Below are 26,343 nucleotides of genomic sequence, written 5' to 3'. Positions count from 1 at the left end.
TTAACTTTTAGCATAGCTGTATATACTGAGTTGGCGGGCTTGGGCTTGGGCTTTAGCCCTTCCCGGAACCGGGCCCATGCCTGGTTCGCCGGGGTTCAAACAGTGCTCGGCCTGCAAGAAGCCGATGCCAACGAGCAATCCCCACGACACCAGTCTGAAGTGCCTGGGGGAATTGCACATTTCAGATAAGTGCCGCATCTGTAAAGCTTTTAAGCCTAGGACAAAGAAGGAGAGGGACCAGAGGTTAAGGACTCTCCTGATGGAAGCGGCACTTAACCCTGTGGTCCCGACGCAGAGCGCTGGCTCCGCACCGGCACCGGACCGCGCTGGCACCAAAAAGATGCCCTGGCAGCGACCTTCCCCGGCACCGGGACTCGATGCAAGGCCCTCGACGTCTGCCACTCCATCCTCGCAGACTTGAGCGGAGCGCCCGGCACCTACCTCTGCCGCGGCACCACCAACAGGGATTCTGTCAACTCCAGGCCCCGGAGGTCCGTCGAGTCCGGTCCCTCATAGCTCCCCTATAAGATCCAGGGTTGAGCTGTTGGTCCCTTCGACACCAGAGACATTCGCTTCGGCGCAGGACCTGATTGCTCTCACTGAAACCACCCTGCCTCAACCCCCAGTGCCCCCGGTGTGCGTTTTATCTAGAGGCAAGCCTGCGACAATGCAAGCGCCGTCTCCGGACTCGCCCAGCCGGCACCGATCCCCTTCGAGGTCCTGGCACTGTGGACGTTCTCGCTCAGGCACTGCTTGCAGTCCCGGCACCGCTCCCCTCGGTGGTACTGGTCGTACTTGCGGCACTGGTCATCTTCCAGACGATCTCGCTACTCCCGGCACTGGTCTGGATCGAGTCGCCGCTACCGGCACCGAGACTCCAGGAGCCGTTCTCGTCGGCGGTCAGCACCCCAGTCGACCTTCCGGCACCGCGCTGGTGGCAGGTCCTGGTCCCGGTCGACCTCCCAGCACCGTGCCGGCGGCAGGTCCCAGTCGACCTCCCAGCACCGCGCTGATGGCAGGTCCCAGTCCCAATCCCGGCACTGGTACGATTCCTGGTACCGGTCCCCGGCACTGAGGAGGTCTTCGACGTCAAGGCCGAGGGAGCCCTATCAGCCATGTTCGGCCCCACCATGGCCGTCCCGGCAGCCGTCTGTCTCATCGCAGGCAGACAGCATGTACGCTCTGGACGCGGACAGACCCGCGACCCTCTTCCAAGACCCTCCTCCGCAGGATCAGGGACCGCAACAGTGGGGCTTCTGGACACCCTGGGCGTACCATCAAGCCCAGAGCCCTCAGCACATTCCACCGCAACCAGCGACATTTGAGCACCGGGCTCCGGAGGCCTCGTTGTCTCCCCCTCCCCCTTCTCCAACGGGGGAAGACCGGTCTAACCAGCAGGACCCTGAGCTCCCTCCAGGATCAGAGGCGTTGGTACAGACGGAGCCCCCCGTGCACCCGCTCCTACCGGGGGTCTCCTGATCATCCTCCCCCGATGAGGCAGTGGCGGGAACGTCATCCTCCAGTCCCCCCCCCCACTCGACCTCAGGGCGCACCAGGATCTCCTCAGGCGTGTAGCGCAAAACATGAACTTGCAGGCTGAGGAGGTCTCGGAAATCGAAGATCCTGTGGTGAGCATTCTCTCAGCGGATGCTCCCACCAGAGTCGCCCTTCCCTTCATTAGGACTATTCAAGCCAATGCTAATACCATCTGGCAGTCACCGGCCTCTATCCCTCCTGCACGCGGGGTGGAGCGCAAGTATGTGGCACCCTTCAAAGGGTTTGAGTACCTGCATGTCCACCCACCCCGTACTCCCTCGTCATGCAGTCTCTGAATGAGAGGGAGCGCCACGGGCAGCAGGCCCCAGCACCGAAGTCCAAGGAGGTGAGGCGCATGGACCTGCTAGGCCGGAAGGTCTACTCAGCGGGCGCCCTCCAACTCAGAGTCTCTAACCAACAGGCACTCCTTAGCCGCTATGCCTATAACTCCTGGGTAGTGGCGGATAAGTTCAAGGAGTTGTTGCCTCAGGATGCGCGTCAAGAATTCGCGGCGATTCTTGATGAAGGCAAGAAGGTCGCGAGAACTTCATTGCAGGCATCCTTGGACGCGGCGGACTCGGCCACCAGAGCTCTGGCTTCTGGGGTTACCATGCGCCGCATCTCCTGGCTACAGGTTTCTGGCCTTCCTCCGGAGCTCCAACACACCATCCAGGATCTCCCGTTTGAAGGTCAGGGCCTGTTTTTCAGAGAAGACTGACCCCAGGCTGAAAAGCCTGAAAGACAATAGGGTCATCATGCGCTCAATAGGGATGCACATGCCCGGGACACAGCGCAGACCCTTCCGGCCTCAGCAGTAGCAGCAGCGCCGGCCCTATCCCCAGTAACGCCAGCGTCAAGACTTTAGTAGGTGCCAAAGCAGGAATGGCCGGCAAAGACAATCGGGCAACCAAGGGGGACAGAATCAGAGCTCCTCTAAAGCCCCACCTGGCCCAAAACCTTCGTTTTGAAGGTGCGCCCGAGGACGCTGTACCAGTTTCCTCCACGGATCCGTCCCCTCCGTTTTCCAACCGCCTTTCGTTCTTCCTCCCGGCGTGGACCCAAATAACATCCGACTGTTGGGTCTTACGCACGGAGCAAACGGGATACCGTCTGCAATTTATTTCGCACCCTCCCTCCCGCCCCCCACCCTCGTCCCTCAGGGACCCTTCTCACGAGCAATTCCTCCTTCAGGAGGTGCAGACGCTCCTCAACAAAGGAGCCATAGAGGCGGTTCCAGAGAACGAAAAGGGCAAGGGGTTTTATTCCCGCTACTTTCTGATCCCCAAAGCCAAGGGAGGCCTCAGACCCATCCTCGACCTGCGGGAACTCAACAAATATATGGTGAAGTTGAAGTTCCGCATGGTATCTTTGGGGACCATTATCCCATCTCTGGATCCTGGAGACTGGTATGTCGCCCTTGACTTGCAGGACGCTTATTTTCATATAGCCATTTTCCCACAACACAGACGTTTCCTTCGGTTCGTGATCGACTGCCACCATTATCAATTTGCGGTCCTCCCGTTTGGCCTCTCCACGGCCCCGAGGGTATTCACAAAATGCATGGCTGTTGTCGTCGCCCATCTTCGACGCAGTCGCATACACGTATTCCCCTACCTCGACGACTGGCTGATTTGAGGCACGTCAGAGTCGCAGGTCCTCAACCACGTCCACACGGTCAGCAGACTCTTTGGAGATTTGGGCCTTGTTCTCAATGTGGACAAGTCCACTCTGCTTCCCATGCAGAGGATAGAGTTCATCGGGGCCATTCTGGACTCCACCTTGGCCAGGGCCGTTCTGCCGCTGTCCAGGTTCCAGACGCTGTCGGCCATCATTCAGCGTCTACAGGCGGCTCCCTTGATCTCTATAAGAACGTGCCTAATCCTCTTAGGCCACATGGCGGCCTGCACCTTCGTTACGGGTTATGCGCGGCTTCGTATGAGGCCCCTCCAGTTCTGGCTTATCAGCCAATACCGTCCGGTCAGGTGTCTGCTGGACGCGGTTATCACCGTCCCCCAGGATGTATTGGATTCCCTCCGGTGGTGGCTAGACCAGTCCGTAGTGTGTGCGGGGCTCCCGTTTCATGCGCCCCAGCCCTCGGTATCCCTAACAACGGATGCCTCAGACCTGGGTTGGGGGGCCCACCTCGGAACCCTGAGGACGCAGGGCCAGTAGTCTCCTTAGGAGGTGGCCCTCCACATCAACATACGGGAGTTGAGAGCGGTCCGCCTTGCTTGCCAAGCGTTCTCTCATCAGCTTCAAGGTCGCTGTGTCTCGGTATTCACCGACAACACAACGACCATGTACTATATCAACAAGCAGGGTGGCATGAGATCCTCTCCCCTATGTCAGGAGGCGATGCGGCTCTGGGACTTTTGTATAGCCCACTCCATTCACCTCATGGCATCCTTTCTTCCCAGAGTACGGAACACGCTGGCAGACAGTCTGAGCAGATCCTTCCTTTTGCACGAATGGTCCCTTCGCCCGGACGTCGCCCTCTCACTCTTCCAGAGGTGAGGTTGTCCCCGGATGGACCTTTTCGCGTCCAGAGGGAACAGGAAATGCCAGATGTTCTGCTCCTTTCAAGGCCGGGAACCAGGGTCGGTAGCGGATGCCTTTCTTATTCCGTGGACGACGCACCTGTTCTACGCGTTCCCTCCGTTCCCGCTTATCCACAAGGTCCTTCTGAAGGTGCGCAGGGACAGGGCCTGCTTGATTATGATAGCTCCAGCGTGGCCCAGGCAACATTGGTATCCGATTGTTGCTGGACCTGTCTCTAGCCGACCCAGTCCCCCTGCCCCTTCACCTGGACCTGATCATCCAGGACCACGGCAGGCTCCGTCACCTGGACCTCCAGTCTCTGCACCTCACGGCGTGGCTCCTGCGTGGATGACCAGGTCGGAACTACGGTGCTCTAGCCCAGTACGTCAAGTACTCCTGGGCAGCAGGAAACCTTCCACTAGAGCGACGTACTCGGTCAAGTGGAAGCGTTTCTCCTTTTGGTGCACAGAGAGGGGTTTCCTCCCTATGGAGGTTTCTGTCGCCAATATTCTAGATTACATCTGGTCCCTCAAGCAGCAGGGCCTGGTGATATTGTCCCTTCGGGTTCACCTGGCGGCTATCTCCACCTTTCATCCGGGGGGAGATGGCTGTTCGGTTTTCTCTCACCCTATGGTGACCAGATTCCTAAAAGGATTAGAACGTCTCTACCCCCAGGTTCGACCCCCTGCCCCTACCTGGGATCTCAACCTGGTTCTGACTCGGCTCATGGGTCCTCCATGTGAGCCGTTAGCGACTTGCTCCCTGCTCTCTCTCTCCTGTAAGACTGCTTTCCTGGTGGCCATCTCCTCAGCCAGACGGGTGTCAGAACTCCGGGCCCTCACGGTAGATCCCCCGTATGCGGTCTTCCATAAAGACAAGGTGCAGCTGAGGCCACACCCTGCCTTTCTCCCCAAGGTGGTCTCAGCCTTTCATGTCAACCAGGAGATCTTTCTCCCTGTCTTTTTCCCAAAGCCTCATTCGTCCCGCAGGGAGCAACAGCTCCACTCGCTTGATGTCCGCCGGGCGCTCGCGTTTTATCTGGAGAGGACCAAACCGTTCTGCAAATCCTCCCAGCTCTTTGTGGCGGTAGCGGACCGAATCAAAGGACTACCCATTTCCTCACAGAGGATCTCCTCGTGGGTGATGTCCTGTATCAGGACCTGTTATGACTTGGCTCACGCCCCTACGGGCCATGTGACTGCGCACTCCACCAGGGCACAAGCATCATCGATGGCTTTCCTCGCCCACGTGCCCATCCAGATTTGTAGGGTGGTGACCTGGTCTTCCGTCCACACCTTCGCTTCCCATTATGCCTTGGTCCAGCAGTCCAGAGATGACGCGGCCTTCGGCTCTGCAGTGCTCCATGCCGCGACTTCTCACTCCGACCCCACCACCTAGATAAGGCTTGGGATTCACCTAACTGGAATAGATATGAGCAATCACTCGAAGAAGAAAAGACGGTTACTCACCTTTGTAACTGTTGTTCTTCGAGATGTGTTGCTCATATCCATTCCACACCCGCCCTCCTTCCCCACTGTCGGAGTAGCCGGCAAGAAGGAACTGAGGAGCAGGTGGGCCGGCAGGGGTATATATTGGGCGCCAGGCCGGCGCCACTCTAGGGGGCGACCTGCCGGCCCACTGGAGTTGCTAGGGTAAAAGTCTTCTGATGAACATGCACGCGTGACGCGCACACCTAACTGGAATGGATATGAGCAACACATTTCAAAGAACAACAGTTACAAAGGTGAGTAACCGTCTTTTCATCTGGATGCTGTGAACTGCTTCCATCTTTTTTTTGATTAAAGAGATGATATTTCAGGAAGGATCCCTGCTGTTTTATTTGGTCATTTTCCTTAGCCTTTCGTTTATAATACTTGGTTCCTGAGGGTATTCTTTTTCCTCTTTCTGCCATGGGGCATTTGAATATTGTTGTGTACTGTGCTCCCGACTGCAAGCAGTATAGCATTAAGGATGGTTGACACACCACATGGTTGGTTGGTGATTTAAACCACATTGCAGCCATCCCAACACGTCCTTTCACTGCTTAAAGGTTCAGTGATTAGTAACATACACTCAGTTACCTATTAAAACAGTTAGTTACAGCATTTACACAGAAACAAAATGACCTTTTTTTTTTTTTTTTTTTTTTTTTTTTTTTTTAACTTTATAACACACCACCAGTTGTTTGGAAAGTAATTCCCTTCCTCACCGTTACCTGCTTGGAGTGTGATGTCATCACTTTTGTAGTCTATTAAGTGTTAGCGCTGTTACTTTTCTTTTATTGACCTTATTTATTATATGTGAACCAGTTATAACAAAGAAAAGTTTATAATTATACATCCTGATGATAATGCTAAGGTTTAATAATGCTTAAAGATACTCACATTTTGGATTTGTAATGCTGAAAGCTGTTTTTTTATTATTCTTTGGCACCAAGAAACACAATTTTCCACAGCATTCACTAGATTCTTAACTATCTACCCGCGACGTATGTTAAAATGACCATTTTTGACATGTATCAACTTGCAATATCTCTGCTCTACATGAATTTCCGGCTGTGTGACCTTGATGTATATTCAAGTTAGGAGTGACTAGCATTGCAGCTCTTGCCGCTGGCAGATGTTTCATTGTGGCTGAGTTATTGCTTATCAAAACTGTGGGGTGCGTCATCTTGACCCTATGTCACAAATTGAAAAAAAAAATCACCAAAATATTATTTATTTTTGCAGTAAATAAAAGATTTGACATTAATGAATTCTGAGAAATGTAGAGAAATTAATTTTTATTCATATTCCTGCCATACATGCACGGAAATTGAAATAATGACATCTTTATTTCATTTGTATTTTTTTCCATCTTTTTCAATTTTTTTCATTTTTTTTAAATCTGATTTTTTTCCTCAAATTTGGCACCCCATTTAACTTAGCACCTTAAGTGATTGCCTAGTTCACCTATATGGATGGGCCGCGCCTGTTTATAGGCTTTTCTCTGGTGCCCATGTGTCTGTCCTTAGTTCTTCCTCTACACCCTTGCACTTTCCTGTGAATTCCCAACTCTTCATGCTGTTAACATGTGCTCTTCCTGCACATAACCATCTATTGAGGATGTGTGCGCACATGTATGGCAGATGAAGATTCTTTCTGACAGGGAGAGGGGGCTGGCACAGTGCATGGTTCTGCTTGATCCTTCAAGGCTACTCTGATAGTACATTAAGAGTCATCTTGCCCCCCCCCCCAGCCTGCAAAGGATCAGGAGTGGAGAAAGGAGGTTTAACGTTACCTTCCCCACCCTCCACATTTTATCTGAGCCAAGTATCAACTCAGTGCAGGTGAGAATCTGGCCTCCATGTAATGCTGTATTCAGTGAAGTAGGAAACTACTACGTTGTGACACATCATACTTAAGATAAAAATAATTATAGTTTTATAAGAAAATATATTACCTTAAAATTAATACAATTATTATTTTACCTTAAATAATTTCTTTAATTATTTTTCTTTATAAATAAGATTTTATCTTGTATTTTTATAATATATTACATTATTAATAATTAGTATTTTATTAAGTTACTCAATTTATTAACATTTACCTTTAGTTTCTGTAAGTGTCAAGTGTAGAAAAACAGGACACAAAGAAAAGAGAAAATGTAGCAATATGATTAAGTTTTATTGGAAGACTTCCATTAGCTCACATTTTTGACAGTATATAATGTTCTCAAACTTTTTACAGGGATTTTTTAGGAGAACAATTCGACTTAAACTCATCTATGATAAATGTGATCGTACCTGCAAAATTCAGAAAAAAAATCGTAATAAGTGCCAATACTGTCGTTTTCAAAAGTGCCTTTCAGTTGGAATGTCACATAATGGTAGGTAAGAGTGCCCTTAATAATTTGCTTCCAATTCTGCAGGCAGGCATGTGAATAACTTTACTTACATGAGTGGTTCCACACAGTTACTTGTGTGAGCAAGTGTTACAGGATTCAGTCTCAGGTGTTTACAGTGTATTAAAATGAGGCCCTGATCCTGCATTGAGAACTCTTGGGTGCAGGATTTTGTTCTCAGTACAGGATCAAGGCCTAATTAGTGGGGTTCGTTTGTTTGAGTTTTGCTTTCCTCCTTTTCCTCTGTTCTGAAGTAAGCATGTTTTAGGTGCGCGGTGTATGGACAAGTTTCAAGGTCACCCCCCCCCCAAAAAAAAAGACTCGCTTTCAAAAATTAAGTGCAGAAGAGGCATGTGAGCATGGTTAACTGGGAATGAGGAAAAAAATATTGAAGGCTAGCTTGAGAATGCATGTCTGTGAGATTTCTACTCTGATGTTTAATTCAATTTGATCAACAAAATGAAGGGTCACTAAAAGTATGTGTTAGTTCACTTTTACTATTAAGGTCATCAGAAAATCGCCTTTCATTTCCAGAAAATATATCCTAATTTTATTTAAAAAAAAAAAAAACCAAAAAAAACCAGGAGTACTTGTGGCACCTTAGAGACTAAACAATTTATTTGAGCATAAGCTTTCATGGGCTACAGCCCACTTCATCAGATACATAGAATGGAACATGCAGACAGACGATATTTATATATACAGAGAACATGAAAAGGTGGAAGTACCCATACCAACTGTAAGAGGCTAATTTAATTAAGAGAAGCTATGATCAGCAGGGGAGAAAAACTTTTGAAGTGAAATAAATGTGTTAGTCTCTAAGGTGCCACAAGTACTCCTGTTCTTTTTGCTGATACAGACTAACACGGCTGCTACTCTGAAACCTAATTTTATAGTTGCTATTTGTTTGTCTGGGCCTTCTAAATATTTTTAAATCATTTCAATTTTGTTAGTCACCAAGTAGAATAAATCTGTAGTTAAATACTTAGTGTGTGTCTGAAATGTAAGGATCTTGACTGCAACTGTCTTTAATATTATTTAAAAAAAAATTCTTAACTTTTTATTCTATTATTTCCTTACGTGGAAGCTATTGCTTGCATTTTGGAGCTTGTTTTATATGTGGATTAATCTACTTGTATTCAAGCACCCCATATCTTCTGAGGATTTAGAAATATAGTGTATTTCGTAATTTGGGATAATACTAGATCTGAGTGTTCTAAATTTTATTTATGGGATGTAGGTCTACTGGCTGCTTTCCAGTCTTTCACAGCAAGTATATAATCATTAAAATCTAGTCCGGTTTAGTCTCCTGCCGAAAGCTATGGCTAGAATAAGATGCTTCAGCTGAAGGCAAACAGTAGTACATTGCCCTTTCCCCTCCGCATACAGCAGAGTGCACGAATTGTGGACCACTGTATCTATCAGCTTATGCTCTGAAGCATGACATTTTGATTATCCTCATTGGAGATTGGTGATTTAATAATTAGGGACGAATTATGTGGGGAAGGGCTGTCTTATTTAATTCATGGCTTTATTAGAGTCAGCATGTGCTATCTCTAGTCATTACTTCTTCTAGACAGAAATCTGACTGCTGTATTCAGGGAGGGAAAAATAGTATGGACTTTATGTATTTGTTTCATAATTGTCTTTTTACCAGCAATTCGTTTTGGACGAATGCCAAGGTCTGAGAAGGCAAAGTTGAAAGCAGAAATTTTAACAGGTGAACAAGATGTGGAAGATTCAGAAATGGCAGATCTTAAATCTCTCGCCAAGAGAATCTATGAGGCCTATCTGAAAAACTTCAATATGAACAAGGTCAAAGCTAGAGTCATCCTCGCAGGGAAAACCAATAACAATCCAGTAAGTGTTTTTTGCTTTAATTTTATTGTAGAGCTAAAATATATTGATGCTAATGCAATGAACTGTAGAAATCTTAAGCAAATCGTTTAGGAATAAGTGGTCTACTACTACGTGGTAGACATGAAATATATGAAAAAGTAGTACCTGTCGTAAATCTAGTCTTTGATATGTAAGATCAGTATAATGGGAAGCTTTAAAAAATAAAGTTGTGGTTAACTTGTAAATGAAAGGTCACAGTAAACTACACCTTTACCCTGATATAACGCCGTCCTCGGGAGCCAAAAAAATCTTACTGCATTATAGGTGAAACCGCATTATATCGAACTTGCTTTGATCCACGGGAGTGTGCAGCCCAACCTCCCCCCCCCCAAGCACTGCTTTACTGCATTATATCCAAATTCGTGTTATATCGGGTCGCGTTATATCAGGGTAGAGGTGTACTAGATGATGCAGAGCAGCATAATGGGGTTGGCCATCTCCTGAGCAGTCCCTTGTGGCTGTGGCATCCTGCTTCATATAACCCAGGTTTCCCCCATGGACATTCTGATCACTCAATACTATTCTTCTGTTGGACTGGTTTATTAAAAATTTATGCAAAATAGTCCATAACAGTCCCAACATAAAATTCATTTATCACACTGAGTGATTAAGATCCCCAACATCTAGTCTCTCAAACCCTGTCAGTCTTCTGTTCTTCCTCTGGCCCTGGACAGCCACCCCAGCCCTTTCAGCTGTCGTGCAACCTGACTCTTCCCTGCAGAAACAGCCGCAGCCTCTCTTGCCAGGGGAGTATCCCTCACTCCCCTTGGCCGTCTCTCTGTTCCTCTGGGTTCAGCTCTCCAGCCCTGGAGGTGTTAGCAGGTAAGCTCCTCCTCTGCTTTTGGCCTTTAGCTCTGACTCTTCAGCTTAGGGCCAGCAGGCAACTTTCTCTGTTGCTCCCTGGCCTTCAGCCTTACTGCCCTGGCTCTCTGGCTTGAGGATGCCAGCCAGCAAACCCCTCCTGCTACTCTCTTGCCTTCTCCCAGGGATCACGTATAGTCTGTGCCAGCTTTTATCTCATACTCAAACTTCTCCTGTCAGGCTGCCCTGACTCACCAGATCTGTTTCCCTAGGGCCCAAGTGCCCTCTTTTAAATCCAGTTAATCAGCCAAATTGGAGTGTGCTGCTCCCTCTTAAAGGGCCAGTGTCACCCAGTGTCACTATGTGACAAGGGGCTAAATGGTAGGGGAAGTAAATTAGTTATCAAAAAACGAAATGTGATATCTAACTTCAGACCTGGTTTAGTATTGGGGGGGAAAATGTATTTATTTCCTATTAAGACTACTATAATGGTAATAAAATTTAGAATTTCAATAACAGTTTTCATCCACTGATATCAAAGTTCTTTTCAGAGGTAAGTTTTGTTATCAGCGTTTATACAGTGGGGAAACCATGGCATAGAAAGGTTGTGCCTTGATTCAGGGTCACAAAGAGTGACTTAGTGACAGAGTTGGCAACAGAATGCAGGTCTCCTGAGTCTTATTTTCCAGCTCTAGCCGGTGGTACACACATCTTCCCTACTCTAATTGTATGATTTCCTTTGAAGGGGAAAGTGAACAAGGTTGAAAATGAATTTGATTTTTATTATGGAGTTTATTTTGCTTAAAATATAACCTAGCCAGTCTCTTATATTAAGTGGTGAACACTATCTGATTCTTACTCAGGAATACCAAAATTTTGTAGGAAATTGAGTAATATTTGTTTCTCTTATGAGTTGATCAATGGTTCTCTTGTGGATTCCTTGATACACTATCTCTGTGCCATTCCATTGTATGTACCCAATCAGGAAAGCACTTAAGCACATAAATTGTCCCACTGACTTCCATGGAACTATTCACATGCCTTAAATTAAGCAGGTGTTTAATTTCATTGTAGGTTAGGGGCCTACATAAATCTAAAACACATAGTATGGACCAGCACACAGTAATTCACAAACTTTTCATAAGTTATAATCAAGACTTCTGGTTACATATCTACTGTAGGTGCAGCGAACCTGAATTTCTAGACCTTGCATTTTGTGTATTCATTTATATCTGTGCAAAATAGATGTACAAATTGCCAAATCAGAATTTTCTATTCATACCAATGATAGCATTTTGCACTTACTTGGGATAGATGTACATGAACAAGACAATGGAGAATCAGAGCTTGTGTATTCGTAAATAAAATATATTTCCCCCCCAGTACATGGCAAGGAGGAGGATTTAGATTGTTTAACAAAGTCTTTCCTTGTGTAACTCTCCTGTGAAGTGGAGTCAGCGGCAACAAGGGCTAGCTTCAGTATTGAGGGGTTCTTCTTAATCATTCAAAACAGAACCAGCTCAAGTCTCCACCCAATAATCTGGAAAATTTTAATAACCACCCATGGGTGCCTCTGAGAGGCAATACTTCCCCATTTGGAAGCACTAAGTCTGTGTATAACAAAAGAGAACTTTTAATGAAAGGGAGCCAAGCATAAGTTTGGGAAAATACCACAACTGCATTCAAAAGCATGCAACCATAAGCAAAACCTGCCCCCACAATGTGTTGAGCAGTGTCCTTTGCCTAAGTTTTCCACCTTGTGGTGAAAATGTCTGACTGACAAATGTCTCTCTAGTGAATCTCACACCCCTCCAATGCACCCTGCTCACAGTTGGCTGTCCTTGGTTAGCAAAGACTCAGAATTCAGAGGTGTGTTGGGATGGGAGGTGAACTCCTATGAACAAAGGGGGAGGAGTAATCAAGCAATGTCTCTATGGTTGCTGTCTGCCACTGCTGCTGCTGATGATGATCCCATGCTGTTACTTCTGCAGTGCTCTGTTCTAGGTTCCACCCACGTCTTCAGTGATTTCAATGGGTAGCGGGGAACCTCACTGTCAGTACAGCCTCTGCATTTTCTTTCCTTTCATCACTGTGCCTACACCAGGTCTAAGGCATAGCTTCTAGACCTGGTTATCAGCTCTGGTAATCACTGCACAGCAACAGAGACTCTCAATTGAGTCTAATTAGCGCTGTCTTTAAACACTGGAGAGTGGAAGGTCAAAGGGTGCCTAGGACTTTTTGGGTAGAGTCCACACCACCATGTAGGAACATCTGACCCCACCTGTCTCTCCTTTACTGGTATTTGGCATCCCTTCACTCGCTAAGCAGATGGAAGTTCCATTTCGGGTGACCCCCTCAATCAGGGCATGCTATGTACAGTTCTGCTGTCCATCAGCCAAAAGTGATTTGTTTTGGCAAAGCAGCTTCATCATGCTACACTCCTAGGCGAATAGGCATGTCTATGCAAACACACTCTGTTCCTGAAGTCTCTTCCCCCAGCTCATTGCTAGATGTCAGAGGAGAGTTCATTCATACCCTGCTAACACTTGGAGAATATGCCTTTTAATATTTTTTTATTTAACAGGGTTAGGGTTTTTTTTAAACATAGGCCCTACAGGTTCAGTTGGTGGTGATGGGAATCCAGCTTACTTGTTACTGAACAGTACTTTAGCAGTTAATTTCAATAAATTCTGGTTCTTCTTCAAGTAACATTCCTACAGATGCTCCACTCTAGGTCCCCTGCACCTTTGCTTTGACACATGATTTCTCGTAGCAGAGTCTGTTTGGCTTGCACATGCATTTGTCAGTCTCATGCCTCCTCCTGTTATATAGCACTGCGTCGGCAAGCCACCCTCAACCACCTTGGGTTGAGATGGAGCTTTAGCAGTTGTCCTATATAGACTTCCTCAGCTCTATTTTTTCTCTTGCTGATTGTAGTTGTGTTAGTGTTAGTTTTTCCACAGTTAGTATATACTCCTATTATAGCTTCTTTCTCTTTTTATTTAAATATTTTTCTACATACAATTTATATAGATTTTTAGATCTGACATTTTTCTGACTAGGAGGTGATGCCCAGTTCTCCTGGCTTCAAGTGCTGTTTGTCATGCCAGGAGTCAATCCCGGTCAGCTTCAGACATTCCCGCTGTATCTATTGCTCAAACGTGCAATTTTCATCTGGCCTTTAAATCAAGAACCAGAAAAAATAGAGAACTAAAGCTTTGCCTCCTCGTGATGGGAGCTCTCTATGTCCGACCTCTGACCTAGCCAAGGGACCCCCCATATGTCAGTCCCCAAGCAAGTCTGCTGCCTTGAAGTCCCACAGTTCCAGAGCACCCAAGAGGAAGATACAGGACTCCTCTGTCAAGTCCTCAAAAGAAAAAGGGTTCGCCATGTAGATATTTTACCTCTAAAAAGCCAAGGTTGTTGGTTCACTCAGGTACTCCAGCACCCCATTCACATACCAGGCTCTCAGTTCCGCAGGTACCCAGGGTACAGCTAGATCACAAGGCGGCAAGGCCACGGGCCCAGAGAGACCCTTGGTATCAGATTGAGGCAGCAAGAAGGGCTCTTCCTCTGCTTCTGCAGTATTGAAGTCCACTGAGGTTCTGACCACGCTTCCCTTGGGGCACATGAGATCTTCGGCTCTGTCAACAACTATGCTTCCCTCTTACCACAGTCTTCAGGTGCTATCATCAGGGTCCTCAGCCATGACTGACATCATGAGCCTTGGTATTGATGTTCCTCATAGTGCTGCAAGTGTTCTGTTTCCCCCAGGACCTGGCTATAACTGAGACTCCTGACTGGGCTCCTCAGCTCCAATTTGCTGTCAGTACCAAGAACATCAGGATCACCTAAAATGATTTCACCTCAGATCTCTCCAGGAGCTCCACCATTCCTGAGTGAACCTGAGGAAGAGGATTCTGAGGCAGATCTTGCCTTGATCTCACAAGTGTTAGTCCAGAGTTGGTCTCCTCAGTCCTTCAGAGGGTCCGTCCCAGAGGCTTTTGCTGAAGCTGCAGCTACTTGCAAGCCATGATTACCACCAACACCTCACTGGTATGAGCATCTTTGGGGGCCTCCTGGTTTGCCTTATGCTGCCCCTCCTTCTCCATATTTGGGACCCTGGGGTGGCTTATTGCCAAGAATTTTCCAGATCATCCAGTACCATCCATCATAGAGAGAGGCAGCCTGCATGACCTGCTCCCTCCAGGAGACCTGACCCTCAAAAAGATTCTTTTGAGGAGCAGGAAGTCAATGAAGAGGTTTCTCTTACAGGAACATTTCCTCTTCATCTGCAGCTGAAGCAGTCATGCCTCCTCCTCCATCCCAGGTGGGTGATTTAAAACATGTTCAGGATCTGATCAAGAGAGTTGTAGACTCCTGGCAGATTCCCTTCAAGGAGGTTACAGAGCCTCATCATAAGGTGCTTGATATGTCCTTCACTCACCTTCATTGGCATGCATAGCTTTACCTGTAAATGAGGCCCTTTTAGAACTAAGAAAGATAACCTGGCACACGCCAACTTCTATTCTGCCTACCTGCAAAAGAACGGACAAGAAGTATTGTGCCCGAGCAAAGGACTCAGATTTTATTTCCCATCCCTCACCTAACTCCTTGGTGGTGGATGCAGTGAATGAATGTGGTGGGCAGCACCACACTAAATCCATGCCTCATGACAAAGACCATAAGCACTTGGACCTACTAGGGAGAAAGTCTTACTCTTCAGCTTCCTTTCAATTTAGAATTGCCAGTTATCAAGCTTTAATAGCAAATTAGAACCATGTCAGTTCTATCAAGCTAACTTCATTTGTCAGTCTACTGGGAGAACACAGAGAACAAGTCTAGGCAATTGTTGTGAATGGCATACTACTTGCTGGGACAACCTTGCAAGGCTCTCTGGATGTTGCTGATACTGCTTCCCATTCAATCACTACAGTGGTGGTGATGAGAAGAGCCTCCTGGCTCTAGCTGTCTTGTTTCCCAAAGGAGATTTAGAATACAGTTGAGGACCTTCCTTTTGATGGCTCTAATTTGTTTTCAGATAGTACAGACAAGTCTCTGCAACCACTGAGGGATTCTAGAGTAACTTAGCGTTCTCTTGGCATTTATACTCCGACATACACCTCAAAACTCAGCAAGTCTCAGATGGCCCTCAGATCCTGCCCTGTCCAATTCCTTCCCTCCTAGAGGATGTATGTGCCACTCCAGAGAAGGCATAGGTTTCAGAGAAACCATCCACTTCTCAGCCTACTGCCTCACACACCAAGCAGCAATTTTAATGTGGTGATTGAGGGTCTGAACCAGTGTTCCCTCTAAATTTTTATGTCCATGTATGGAATTAATTTTATGTGCACCAATATGGAGGTGATGGGTGGTGGTGGTGGGGTTTGGAGTGTGGGAAGGGGCTCAGGGCTGGGGCAGAGGGTTGGGGCATGGGGTGGCACGGGCTCTGAGGTGGAGCTGGGGATGAGGGGTTTGGAGTGCAGGCTGCCCCAGGGCTGCGGCAGGGAGAGAGGACTCCCCCAAACTCTCTCTTGCCACAGCAGCTTGAGGCCGGGTGAGAGGGACCTCTTCTGGTCCGCGGCAGCTCCAGCTGGGCTGGGCCAGAGGATGGGCTCCTCTCCCCGCCGACATGCGCAGGTTACAAGGAACTTAGGTCTGAACTACCATCGTCATCCTCTTCAGCTGCACTGATTCACCAGCCTTCCTCCCTTCTGTAACTGTCTTCGCAACTTCAGGTGAGCTGGGAGTCTATCACTGCGGACAAGTTGGGTCCTGGAGATATTCTTCACAGTCCACTTTGCCTCACTTCCACCAATGAACCCTCCTTCCCATCCATCTTCAGGGACCCTTCTCAGGAGAGCATGCTTTGCCAAGAAATAGACACTCTTATGCATGGGAGCTGTAGAACCAGTTCCCATATAGAATGGAGGGAAGAGATTTTATTCAAGTACTTCCTGGTATCAAAAAAATGAGTGCAGGTTGGAGACCCATCCTAGACCAGAGACTACTCAACACCTATATGAAGACACAGAAGTTCAGAATGGTGATGCACACAGTGATAATTCCATTAGAGGAAAGGATTGGTTCTCAGCCCCCTACTTTCAAGATTCATATTTCCGCATCACTATCCACCCATCCCACAAAAGATTTCTCCATTTTGTTGTTGGCCAGGACCACTATCAATACTGATTGCCCCCCTTTGGCCTATCATCTGCCTGAAGATCTTTTAGAATGTTGTGTTGATGGTAGCTATGCAGGAAAGTATTCCCTTACCAGGACAATTGGCTGCTGAAAGAAGGAGCAAGATCCTCTTCCTGTTTCACCAAGGCATCAGACTCTGGAACTGGTGCATATGAAACCAGATCACTATCACAGCAGCCTATCTCCTGTACATTCAGAGTATGACTGCAGACTCACTCAGCAGACACTTCTTCCAAGATGACAAGTGGGAAATAAACCCCAACATATTACATCACAGATTCTATCACTGTGGTATCCCCCAGATAGACTTATTTGCCACTTCTGCTCAAGGGGCAGATTGGGTCACCAATCCATAGGGGACGCTTTTCACCTTCAGGGGTGGTCAACCCTACAGTATGCACTCCTGCCAACTCACCTAATAGCCAAAGTTATGCTCAAAATAAAGTGCCAGAGTAATTCTAATAGTTCCGACTTGGCTCAGGCAAACATAGCTGTATCTGGTAAGAAAACCATCTTTTTGTCCTCCAGTCACTCTCATCACTCCGCATCATCTCTTCTAAGAGTGCAGGAAGATTTTTGTCATCCCAGTCTCATGATGCTTGGTCTCAAAGCATGGTTGTTGATGGCTCATGCGATTAGAGACAGCCTGCTCAGAGGACATAAAATAGTGATATTGCACAGCAGGAAACAATCTATTCACTACATGTATTCTGAAAAATGGTTATCATTTTCCTGAACTCCAATCACTCAGTTTAAGAAATTGTGGCTTTTAATTATCATTTGAAGGAATCATCTCCTCAGTTTGCAGTACACAGATTTCTTTATTTAGAGCATCCTTATTCATTGAGAGAGTTCTTGCTCAGTGCTGACATATTTATTATGTTGTGAGACGCTGTTCTAGTGTCCTAAAAATCATTATCTGTAATAACAATCCAGCACTAACCTTAAATAGGAGTCATGGCTAGAGCTCCTGCAGAAGATCAGTTGCACAGATATAACTTAAAATAAATAATCCAGTAGTGAAGTACAAGAACAATACAAAAGTCCAATTCTACTGATAGTTGTAAGAGAACTGTGTAAATATGTAAAGTGCCAACCTATGTTTAAATGACTGAATGAGTTCCTCTTAGCCCACGTCCAGACTAACCTGCGGCATCGGCGGTTAAAATCGATTGCTCGGGGATCGATATATCGCGTCTAGTCTGGACGCGATGTATCAATCCCCGAGCGCGCTTACATCGATTCCGGAACTCCATCAACCCGAATGGAGTTCCAGAATTGACACGGAGAGCCGCGGACATCGATGCAGCGCCGTCCAGATGGGTGAGTACCTCGATTTTAGAAATTCGACTTCAGCTACGTTATTCCCGTAGCTGAAGTTGCGTATCTTAAATCGATTTTAATACCTAGTCTGGACGTGGCCTCAGCCTACGTCCACACTACAGCTTTAAATCGATATTAGTAAAATCGATTTTATAAAACAGGTTTTGTAAAATCGATTTTACGCGTCCACACTAGGGCACATTACTTTGGTGGTGCGCGTCCATGGTCCCAGGGTACCATCGATTTCCGGAGCGGTGCACTCTGGGTAGCTCAGTAAAAGAATAGGACCAATAACTTCGATATCCGTCCACACTAACCCTAAATCGATTTAGTAATATCGATTTTAGGGTTACGCCTTTCGTTTAGCTGGAGTACAGAAATCGATTTTAAGACCCCTTAAAATCGATTTTAAGTGCCTTGTAGTGTGGACGGTTACAGCGTTAAATCGATTTACGCTGTTTAAATTGATTTAACGCTGTAGTGTGGACCTGGCCTCAGTGAAATCTCGCAGTCCTTAGTAATACTTTGGTTTCTCTTCAGATCGTATAAATCTTTCGCCCTTTACATAGGTAATATCCCACAGAGGTGAATTGGATGTGTCACAGATCTTGTCAAATGCCCCCTCTTGACTGCTCACCAGACTGCTGTGAGGGTTCCAGCAACTGGATTCCATGTACTTTAAGCTTTGCGCTGCCCCTAGCTGGGGGTCCCAGGGACACTCTTGCAGTGCAGCCCCTTTGTCTAGCACCTCCTCCTGAGAACAGACCTTGTAGTCCAACTGCCCAGCCCCTGGGGGACCACTACTTACCCCTCAAACTTTCCATAACTTTAACACACCCTCTCTCAGAACTGTAGCCATGTGGGTGTTTTGGGTTCAGAGGTTTAACTTTTTAACAGAGCATGAGAGGTGCCACACACAACAAACATGTGGACAGACTTTGTGAAAAATTCTAAACCACCACTGTTCTTTACTTAACCTCATAAGAAATACACAGAGCTATATTAAAGTAATACATCCTCCACACATTTCCCTGAAACATTTTTTCTCATCACTCCAGAGAATTCTTTGGACTGGGGTCTGGATACTCTAGGGATGTCCAAGATCCTCCTTCTGCAGCTCATGGCTTGATTTCTGATTTATAGTTTCTCCCTCCATAGGTCAGCTTGGTTTCTCTAATCTTGGTTGGTTGCATAGCTAAACTCCCTTGCTCCCCCTGTGAAAGCATGCCGAACATTTCCCCTGTCTCCAGCCCAAAGTTTCCTAGATGGCTCTGCAAGTCCCTCAGGTTCATATGTCCCACCACCAGTTGCTGGTTCTTGTGTCTTGCTACTGGTAATTTTACATTCTCCAAGCACTTTACTCCTTACAGATGAGCTGGAGGAAGTCATTTGTCCCCACTCCAGCCAACCTCCTTAGCATACCTATTGACCAGTCAGAGCATGGTAATTAATGTTAACTACTGTCCATTGTTTCTAGCCTGGGGCCATTGTTTCTAGCCTGCCAAACCATAGCTATAGTGGCATAGCTATGGTTTGGCAGGCTACAGTGACAGTGTTTCTCCATCCAGAGCAACGATAGCTACAGCAATATAGGCATTCCTTCAACCTAGCTGCATCTACACCAAAGGTTAGGTTGGTATAACTATGGTGCTCAACAGTGTGGAGTTTTCACACCCCTTCATGCCATAACTATGTCAACCCAAGTTTTAAATTTAGACCAGGCCTGGGAGAGTTATAATGATAGGTTCATCAGCAATGGCGGATACACATTGACATAGAGACATTCCATGATTGTGTTTTTCATAAGAACAATTTGACCATTTCAACCAGAATTCATAAACTGTATAGACAGATTTCTCAAATCATCACAGGATGTCATCTGCATAAATGCCAAATTAGTACTACTAATTTGGTCCTTATCCTTTTAATTCAGAGTTTATTAATGGCTGAAGACTGATCAGTGTGGGGAATGAAATAGTCCTCAAATATTTATTTTGTAAATGGATTAATTGGTACCTTTCTCTGTAGCCATTTGTTATACATGACATGGAAACACTCTGTATGGCAGAGAAGACTCTGGTGGCAAAACTGGTAGCCAATGGAATCCAGAACAAGGAAGCAGAAGTTCGAATCTTCCATTGTTGCCAGTGTACATCTGTAGAGACTGTAACAGAACTTACTGAATTTGCCAAATCTATTCCTGGCTTCTCAAATCTTGATTTGAATGATCAGGTGACTCTGTTAAAATATGGAGTTTATGAAGCCATTTTTGCCATGCTAGCTTCTGTAATGAACAAAGATGGGATGCTGGTAGCCTATGGAAACGGCTTTATAACTCGAGAGTTCCTGAAAAGCCTAAGAAAGCCATTTTGTGATATTATGGAGCCGAAGTTTGATTTTGCAATGAAATTCAATGCACTGGAGCTGGATGATAGTGACATATCGCTTTTTGTAGCTGCTATCATTTGCTGTGGAGGTAAGAGATAAATTCTGTTCTTTGAAGTAATATTTACTATTTCACTCCCATCATTTAGAAATTAAAAATGGAAAAGTATATTTTGTTGCAGTTTATGGAATTATGACAATTCAGTTCTGCCACTAACAATGTTTGTCTCATGTTAAATTACGTTTGGTACAAGACACATGCTCATTAAGGCCTTAATCCTGTAATGTATTGCACAAGGGTCTGCCCATTTACAACACGTTGTTGGATTGGTGCCTTGGGGCTTTCTAGTTTTGAAAGTGGGATGTGAAGAGTATCCAGTCCTTGAGGTAATAGGTTTGGGCATGAAGAAATATTTCTAAACTCTGAAACAGGCAGAGAAATACAACAATATGGGACTGATAGTGGAGTTAGATATTCCTGTTTCTTCTAATCTCATCCTTAGAGGCCAATAAAGTTATGGCTTTGATGTTGCTCTCTGGTACATGTGAGTGGACCCCCCATTGAAATCAAAGGGTTTGCGCAGCTACAACATTCTGCCCAGGCATTTCATATTGCAGGATAGTGACCTTAATTTTAATGTTTATTTCCAGAAAATAGCATTCTTAAATTTGAGTTAAGATTATAAATATGTTCTATGTTATAAGGCTTAAAGTTGTGCTAGCTCAGTGGTTCTCAACCAGGGGTATGCAGAGGCCTTCCAGGCGGGTACATCAACTCATCTAGTTATTTGCTTAGTTTTACAACAGGCTACATAAGAAGCACTAGTGAAGTCAGTACAGACTAAAATTTTATACGGACAATTACTTGTTCTTACTGCTCTACATGCAGTACACTGAAATGTAAGTACAATATTTCAAGTAATAGTGTGCTGACACACTTCTTTGTATTATTTATGCAAGTAGTTTTTAAGTGATGTGAAACTTGGGGTACAGTAGTCTATTAAGGTTGAGAACCACTGTTCTAGATGATTCACGGACGACCTCAAACAAACCATTGCCCAACATTGTTTACACTCTAAATTTAATAACTTGGGGGGCATAAGAATGTAATTTAAAATCAACAAATGGAAAAAATCAGAGTTAAGGTTTCACTTTAAAACTCCTCACAAACATTTGGAAATGCACAGTCAGGGTGCTCCAAACAACAAACTCTACCCTCCCATCTCTGGATCCTCATCCACCCATATTAACAGGACAGCCTTTTCACCTGTTCTCCCAATATTCACAGAATGAGCCACATATCCCACTATACTGTCCCATACTTAATATAGTGCATCAATTCCTTCACTACATATAAACCACCTGTCCAACCTGCATCTTCCATCTTTTATTTAATTTGCAGACCAAAAACCTCTGCCCCAACATCCCAACTTCCTACTGTCATCAGTGTACTGCAGCTTATGACCTGATACCCTCTAAGTACAATCCACAAACACCCCCACCCCGTCATTTACTATAAGACAGAAGGCCCAGTATACCCTGTGAACATTATTTTTTACTGCACACAGCTGTTAAAAAAACATTATTAAGGTTGTAAACTCAAGCTCTCAAAAGTGAGAAAATGCTGGAATTGTCCATGCCTGTGCAACTCTAATTCAGTCCTCTTGTGCATATTAATATGATCCAGTTTTTAATACATGATCACATGGTCGTTTTTTTTCACAAGACTCCTGCCTCATTCAGTGCACAGGATAGTGCTTTGGAGATGCAGCAGGGCTGTGTAGTGAAGGAGAGCAGGAGCCCTGCGTTATTTGTTACAGAAGTTTGGAGGTGTGTAGTGAATGACATGGAAGGTCAAGGAAGAGAGAGGATGGTATCATGGTTAGGGCAGCTGATTGCTAACCTGAAGAACTGGATTCTATCCCTGCCTTTGCCAAAGAGTTCTGATGTGATGCTTGGCAAGTCACTCAAACCAGTCTTTTCCCAAGTAGTCACTAATTGTTTGTGCGCCTCCTTTTCTGGGTGCCTGACTTGAGACCTTGGGGTCTGATTTGCAGAAGAACTGAGCACTTGAAGCTGCAATTAAAGTAAAAGGAAGCTATGCTTTGAACATAATAAACACTCTATAATTCTAGCTACACTGAACAATCAGGGTCTAGGTGTCTCAAATTTGGGCACCCAAAATTAGTGGATACTTTTGACTGTAATCTCTGTGTGCCTCAGTCCTCAACTGTAAAATGTGGATAATAATATCCCCATATCTCACAGGGGTGTTGTGAAAATAAATTCATTAATTATTGTGAGATGCTCAGATATTGTGGTGATGAGTGCTACAGAAGAATTCATGAAGAAATTAATAATTCTGTCTTCAGGGCAGGGTATGCATAATGGGCAGCAAATAAGGCCTGGGGCCACACACACAACAAGGAGAAAACAAAATATTAAATAGCTGCTCATTAAGTGAGCACCAGCCACCCAATGCACTGAATGATGGAGGGGGGGAGGAGAGTGAGGAGAGGGAGATGTGATCATGTAAGTAAAGACGGTATAGTAATTAGGCTTGGCAGATTTCTATTTTTATATATACACCGCTACCCCGATATAATGTGACCCTATATAACATGAATTTGGATATAATGTGGTGAAGCAGTGCTCCGGGTGGACGGGGCTGCACACTCCGGTGGATCAAAGCAAGTTCAATATAACGCAGTTTCACCTATAACGCATTAATATCTTTTGGCTCCCGAGGACAGCGTTCCATCGTGGTAGAGGTGTAATTTCAATGGATAATATTGATGTGTAAGTATTTTTATTTTATCGCTTGCAATTTTCATAGTTGTGGGAGACTGCAGGGGCAGGCAATAATTATTTAATAACAATAGACTTAGAATCAAAGTTAAAGCTTTATAACAGTTAAAACTAGGGCTGTCAAGTGGTTAAAAAAATTAATTGCAATATCACACTGTTAAACAATAATAAATAGCATTTAAATATTTTGGATGTTTTCTACTTTTTAAAATATATTAATTTCAATTACAACACAGAATACAAAGTGTACAGTGCTCATTTTATTTTTATTACAAATATTTGCATTGTAAAAAACAGTAGTAGTAGTATATTTCAATTCGCCTAATACAAGTACCGTAGTGCAATCTCTTTATAATGAAAGTTGAACGTACAAATGTAGAATTATGTACAAAACATAACTGCATTCAAAAAATAAAACAATATAAAACTTTAGAACCTACAAATCCATTCAGTCCTACTTCAGCCAATCGCTCAGAGAAACAAGTTTGCTTACAATTTGAAGGAGATAATGCTGCCCGCATCTTGTTTACAACGTCACTTGAAAGTGAGAACAGGCTTTTGCACGGCACTGTTGTAGCTGGCATCGCATGATATTTATGTACCAGATGCGTTAAAGATTCATATGTCCCTTCATGCTTCAACCACCATTCCAGGGGAGATGTGTCCATGCTGATGACAGGTTCTGCTCGATAATAATACAAAGCAGAGCAGACCGACGTGTTCATTCTTATCATCTCAGTCAGATGCCACCAGCAGAAGGTTGATTTTCTTTTTTGGTGGTTCAGGTTCTGTAGTTTCCACATCAGAGTGTTGCTCTTTTAAGACATCTGAAAGCATTCTCCACATCTCATCCCTCTCAGATTTTTGGAAGGCACTTCAGATTTTCAAACCTTGGGTTAAGTGCTGTATCTATCCTTAGAAATATCTCATTGGTACCTTCTTTGCATTTTGTCAAATCTGCTGTGAAAGTGTTCTTAAAACGAATATGTGCTGGGTCATCATCTGAGACTGCTATATTACGAAATATATGGCAGAATGAGGGTAAAACAGAACAGGAAATATACAGTTCTCCCCCACGGAGTTCAGTCTCAAATTTAATTAACACATTTTTTTAACAAGCATTATCAGCATGGAAGCGTGTCCTCTGGAATGGTGGCCGAAGCATGAAGGGACATATGAATGTTTAGCATATCTGGCATGTAAATATCTTGCAGTGCCAGCTACAAAAATGCCATGTGAATGCCTGTTCTCACTTTCTGGTGACATTGTAAATAAGAAGCAGTCAGCAGTATCTCCTGTAAACGTTAACCTTGTTTGTCTTATTAATTGGCAGAACAAGAAGTAGGACTGAGTGGCCTTGTAGGCTCTAAAATTTTACACTGTTTTGTTTTTGAGTGCAGTTATGTAGCAAAAAAAAGTTACACTTTCACAATAAAGAGATTGCACTACAGTATTTGCATGAGGTGAATTGAAAAATATTTATTTTGTTTACAAATATTTGCATTGTAAAAATGATCAAAAATATAAAGTGAGCACTGTACACTTTGTATTATGTGTTGCAATAGAAATCAATATATTTGAAAATGTAGAAAAACATTCAAAATATATAATAAATTTCAATTGGTATTCTATTGTTTAACAGTGTGATTAATTGCAATTAATTTTTTTAATCACAGTTAATTTTTTGAGTTAATCGCGTAAGTTAACTGCTATTAATTGACAGCCCCAGTTAAAACACACATTGTCAACATCACATGTCAAAATATACAGAATAAATATCCTTAAATCAAACTCTTAAGTTCTTGGGCAACATTTTTCTTGCTCTGCCTGCCTGAAAATTTGGATTATCATCAATGGAAACTTTTTTTTTCATGTCTGCATGGTGAAATCCAAATTTCCTGATAAAAGTCTGATCTTTCCAAGCCTAATCATAATGCTTACACCCATCCCTGACTCCTTGTCCCATTCCTGCCCTCTCCTAGCCAGTCTGTCTTCACTCCTGAGGTGTATCCTTGCCCAGCAAATGGTAGTCTTCCCCTTCTGGACTCACCATCCCAGTGACCTGCAGCATCCATACCCAGTTCCCATACCTTACCCCCTCGCCATCACTTCTACCAGCTCATCATCTAATCAGTCTTTCCCTCACCACAGCCTCCAGTTGATGCTCCTAGTTCAAATTTCCCTACCCAGGCTCCTTCTCCAATTTCATTGTCACCCTCCCTCTCCGAGGCACCTTGTCCAAGTCTGTTTGCCCAAACAGTCCCAGTTGTCCCTGTGTACCAAGACTTCTCATCAGATCCATCTCCCCTTCTCCAAAATCCTAACACAAAGGCCTCCCTTTCATTTGCCAAATCTGAAATCCCTGTTCCAAAGTACAGGTGTGCAATATCTTTCCAAAGAAAAAAAAAATTTTTTTTAGCATGGACAACATATGTTTTTCGCAGCCTCGTATTTAGAAACAGCCGAAGTTCCAGCCTGAGGCACACACCTGGCATGGAAAATTTCAGCCCACATATTTGTCAGAGTTATGAGCAACTGAAAACATGTTCTGATAATGGGAAGTCTCTCATAATCTTAATAATAAGTGGTGTTGCCAGCCTCCTCTGTGATTAATTGCACTATAGTAATACCTATCAAGTACCAAGCCAGATTGGTGACTCGATGTGTTTGACACTGTCGTAACACAGTAAAATACCTTCCCTGTTCCAGAGAGCGTACTAAAAATACGCACATGCTTAATCTTATTCATCCTGCTGATTTGGGTTGGAGACCCCACAACCTTCATGTAGAGAACGTAAGATCAGATATCCAGGCTAGACATGTCCACTGTACTATAGCAGAAGGTTTGTGAGTCACATGGAGAATTCTCTCTTCAGCCCATCTTGAAATAACATTGGCAAAAGTCATGAGAATCTATCTATTTATTTAATATAGTCAGTCTGTATCAGTACCCCTGAGAGAGTATTC

At 44.8% G+C, this 26,343-nt stretch overlaps 2 protein-coding genes across 3 annotated transcripts in view; one reads left to right on the top strand and one right to left on the bottom strand.

Moving 5' to 3' along the window:
• CDPF1 (cysteine rich DPF motif domain containing 1) overlaps positions 1 to 26,343 on the bottom strand; it is a 76,010-nt gene that overhangs the window by 13,217 nt on the left and 36,450 nt on the right. The window contains exon 5 of one of the 2 annotated variants that reach the window (XM_030539501.1): positions 6,344 to 6,751. The exons of the other annotated variant lie outside the window; for it this stretch is intronic. The gene's annotated coding sequence lies outside the window, so the exon portion shown is untranslated. Of the gene's footprint in view, positions 1 to 6,343; positions 6,752 to 26,343 lie in introns of those variants that run through there. 2 annotated transcript variants of the gene reach the window in all.
• The window catches only part of PPARA (peroxisome proliferator activated receptor alpha), a 42,913-nt gene that overhangs the window by 11,367 nt on the left and 5,203 nt on the right, over positions 1 to 26,343 (top strand). The window contains 3 exon segments of the mRNA XM_030539475.1: positions 7,803 to 7,941; positions 9,614 to 9,816; positions 20,212 to 20,659. Of these exon segments, the coding sequence (XP_030395335.1) occupies positions 7,803 to 7,941; positions 9,614 to 9,816; positions 20,212 to 20,659 (790 nt within the window).

This window comes from Gopherus evgoodei, chromosome 1, assembly GCF_007399415.2.
Source record: "Gopherus evgoodei ecotype Sinaloan lineage chromosome 1, rGopEvg1_v1.p, whole genome shotgun sequence".
Classification (NCBI taxonomy): Eukaryota; Metazoa; Chordata; order Testudines; family Testudinidae; genus Gopherus; species Gopherus evgoodei.
Note: the sequence above shows the minus strand (reverse complement) of the source record. Positions and strands in the feature narration are given on the sequence as shown.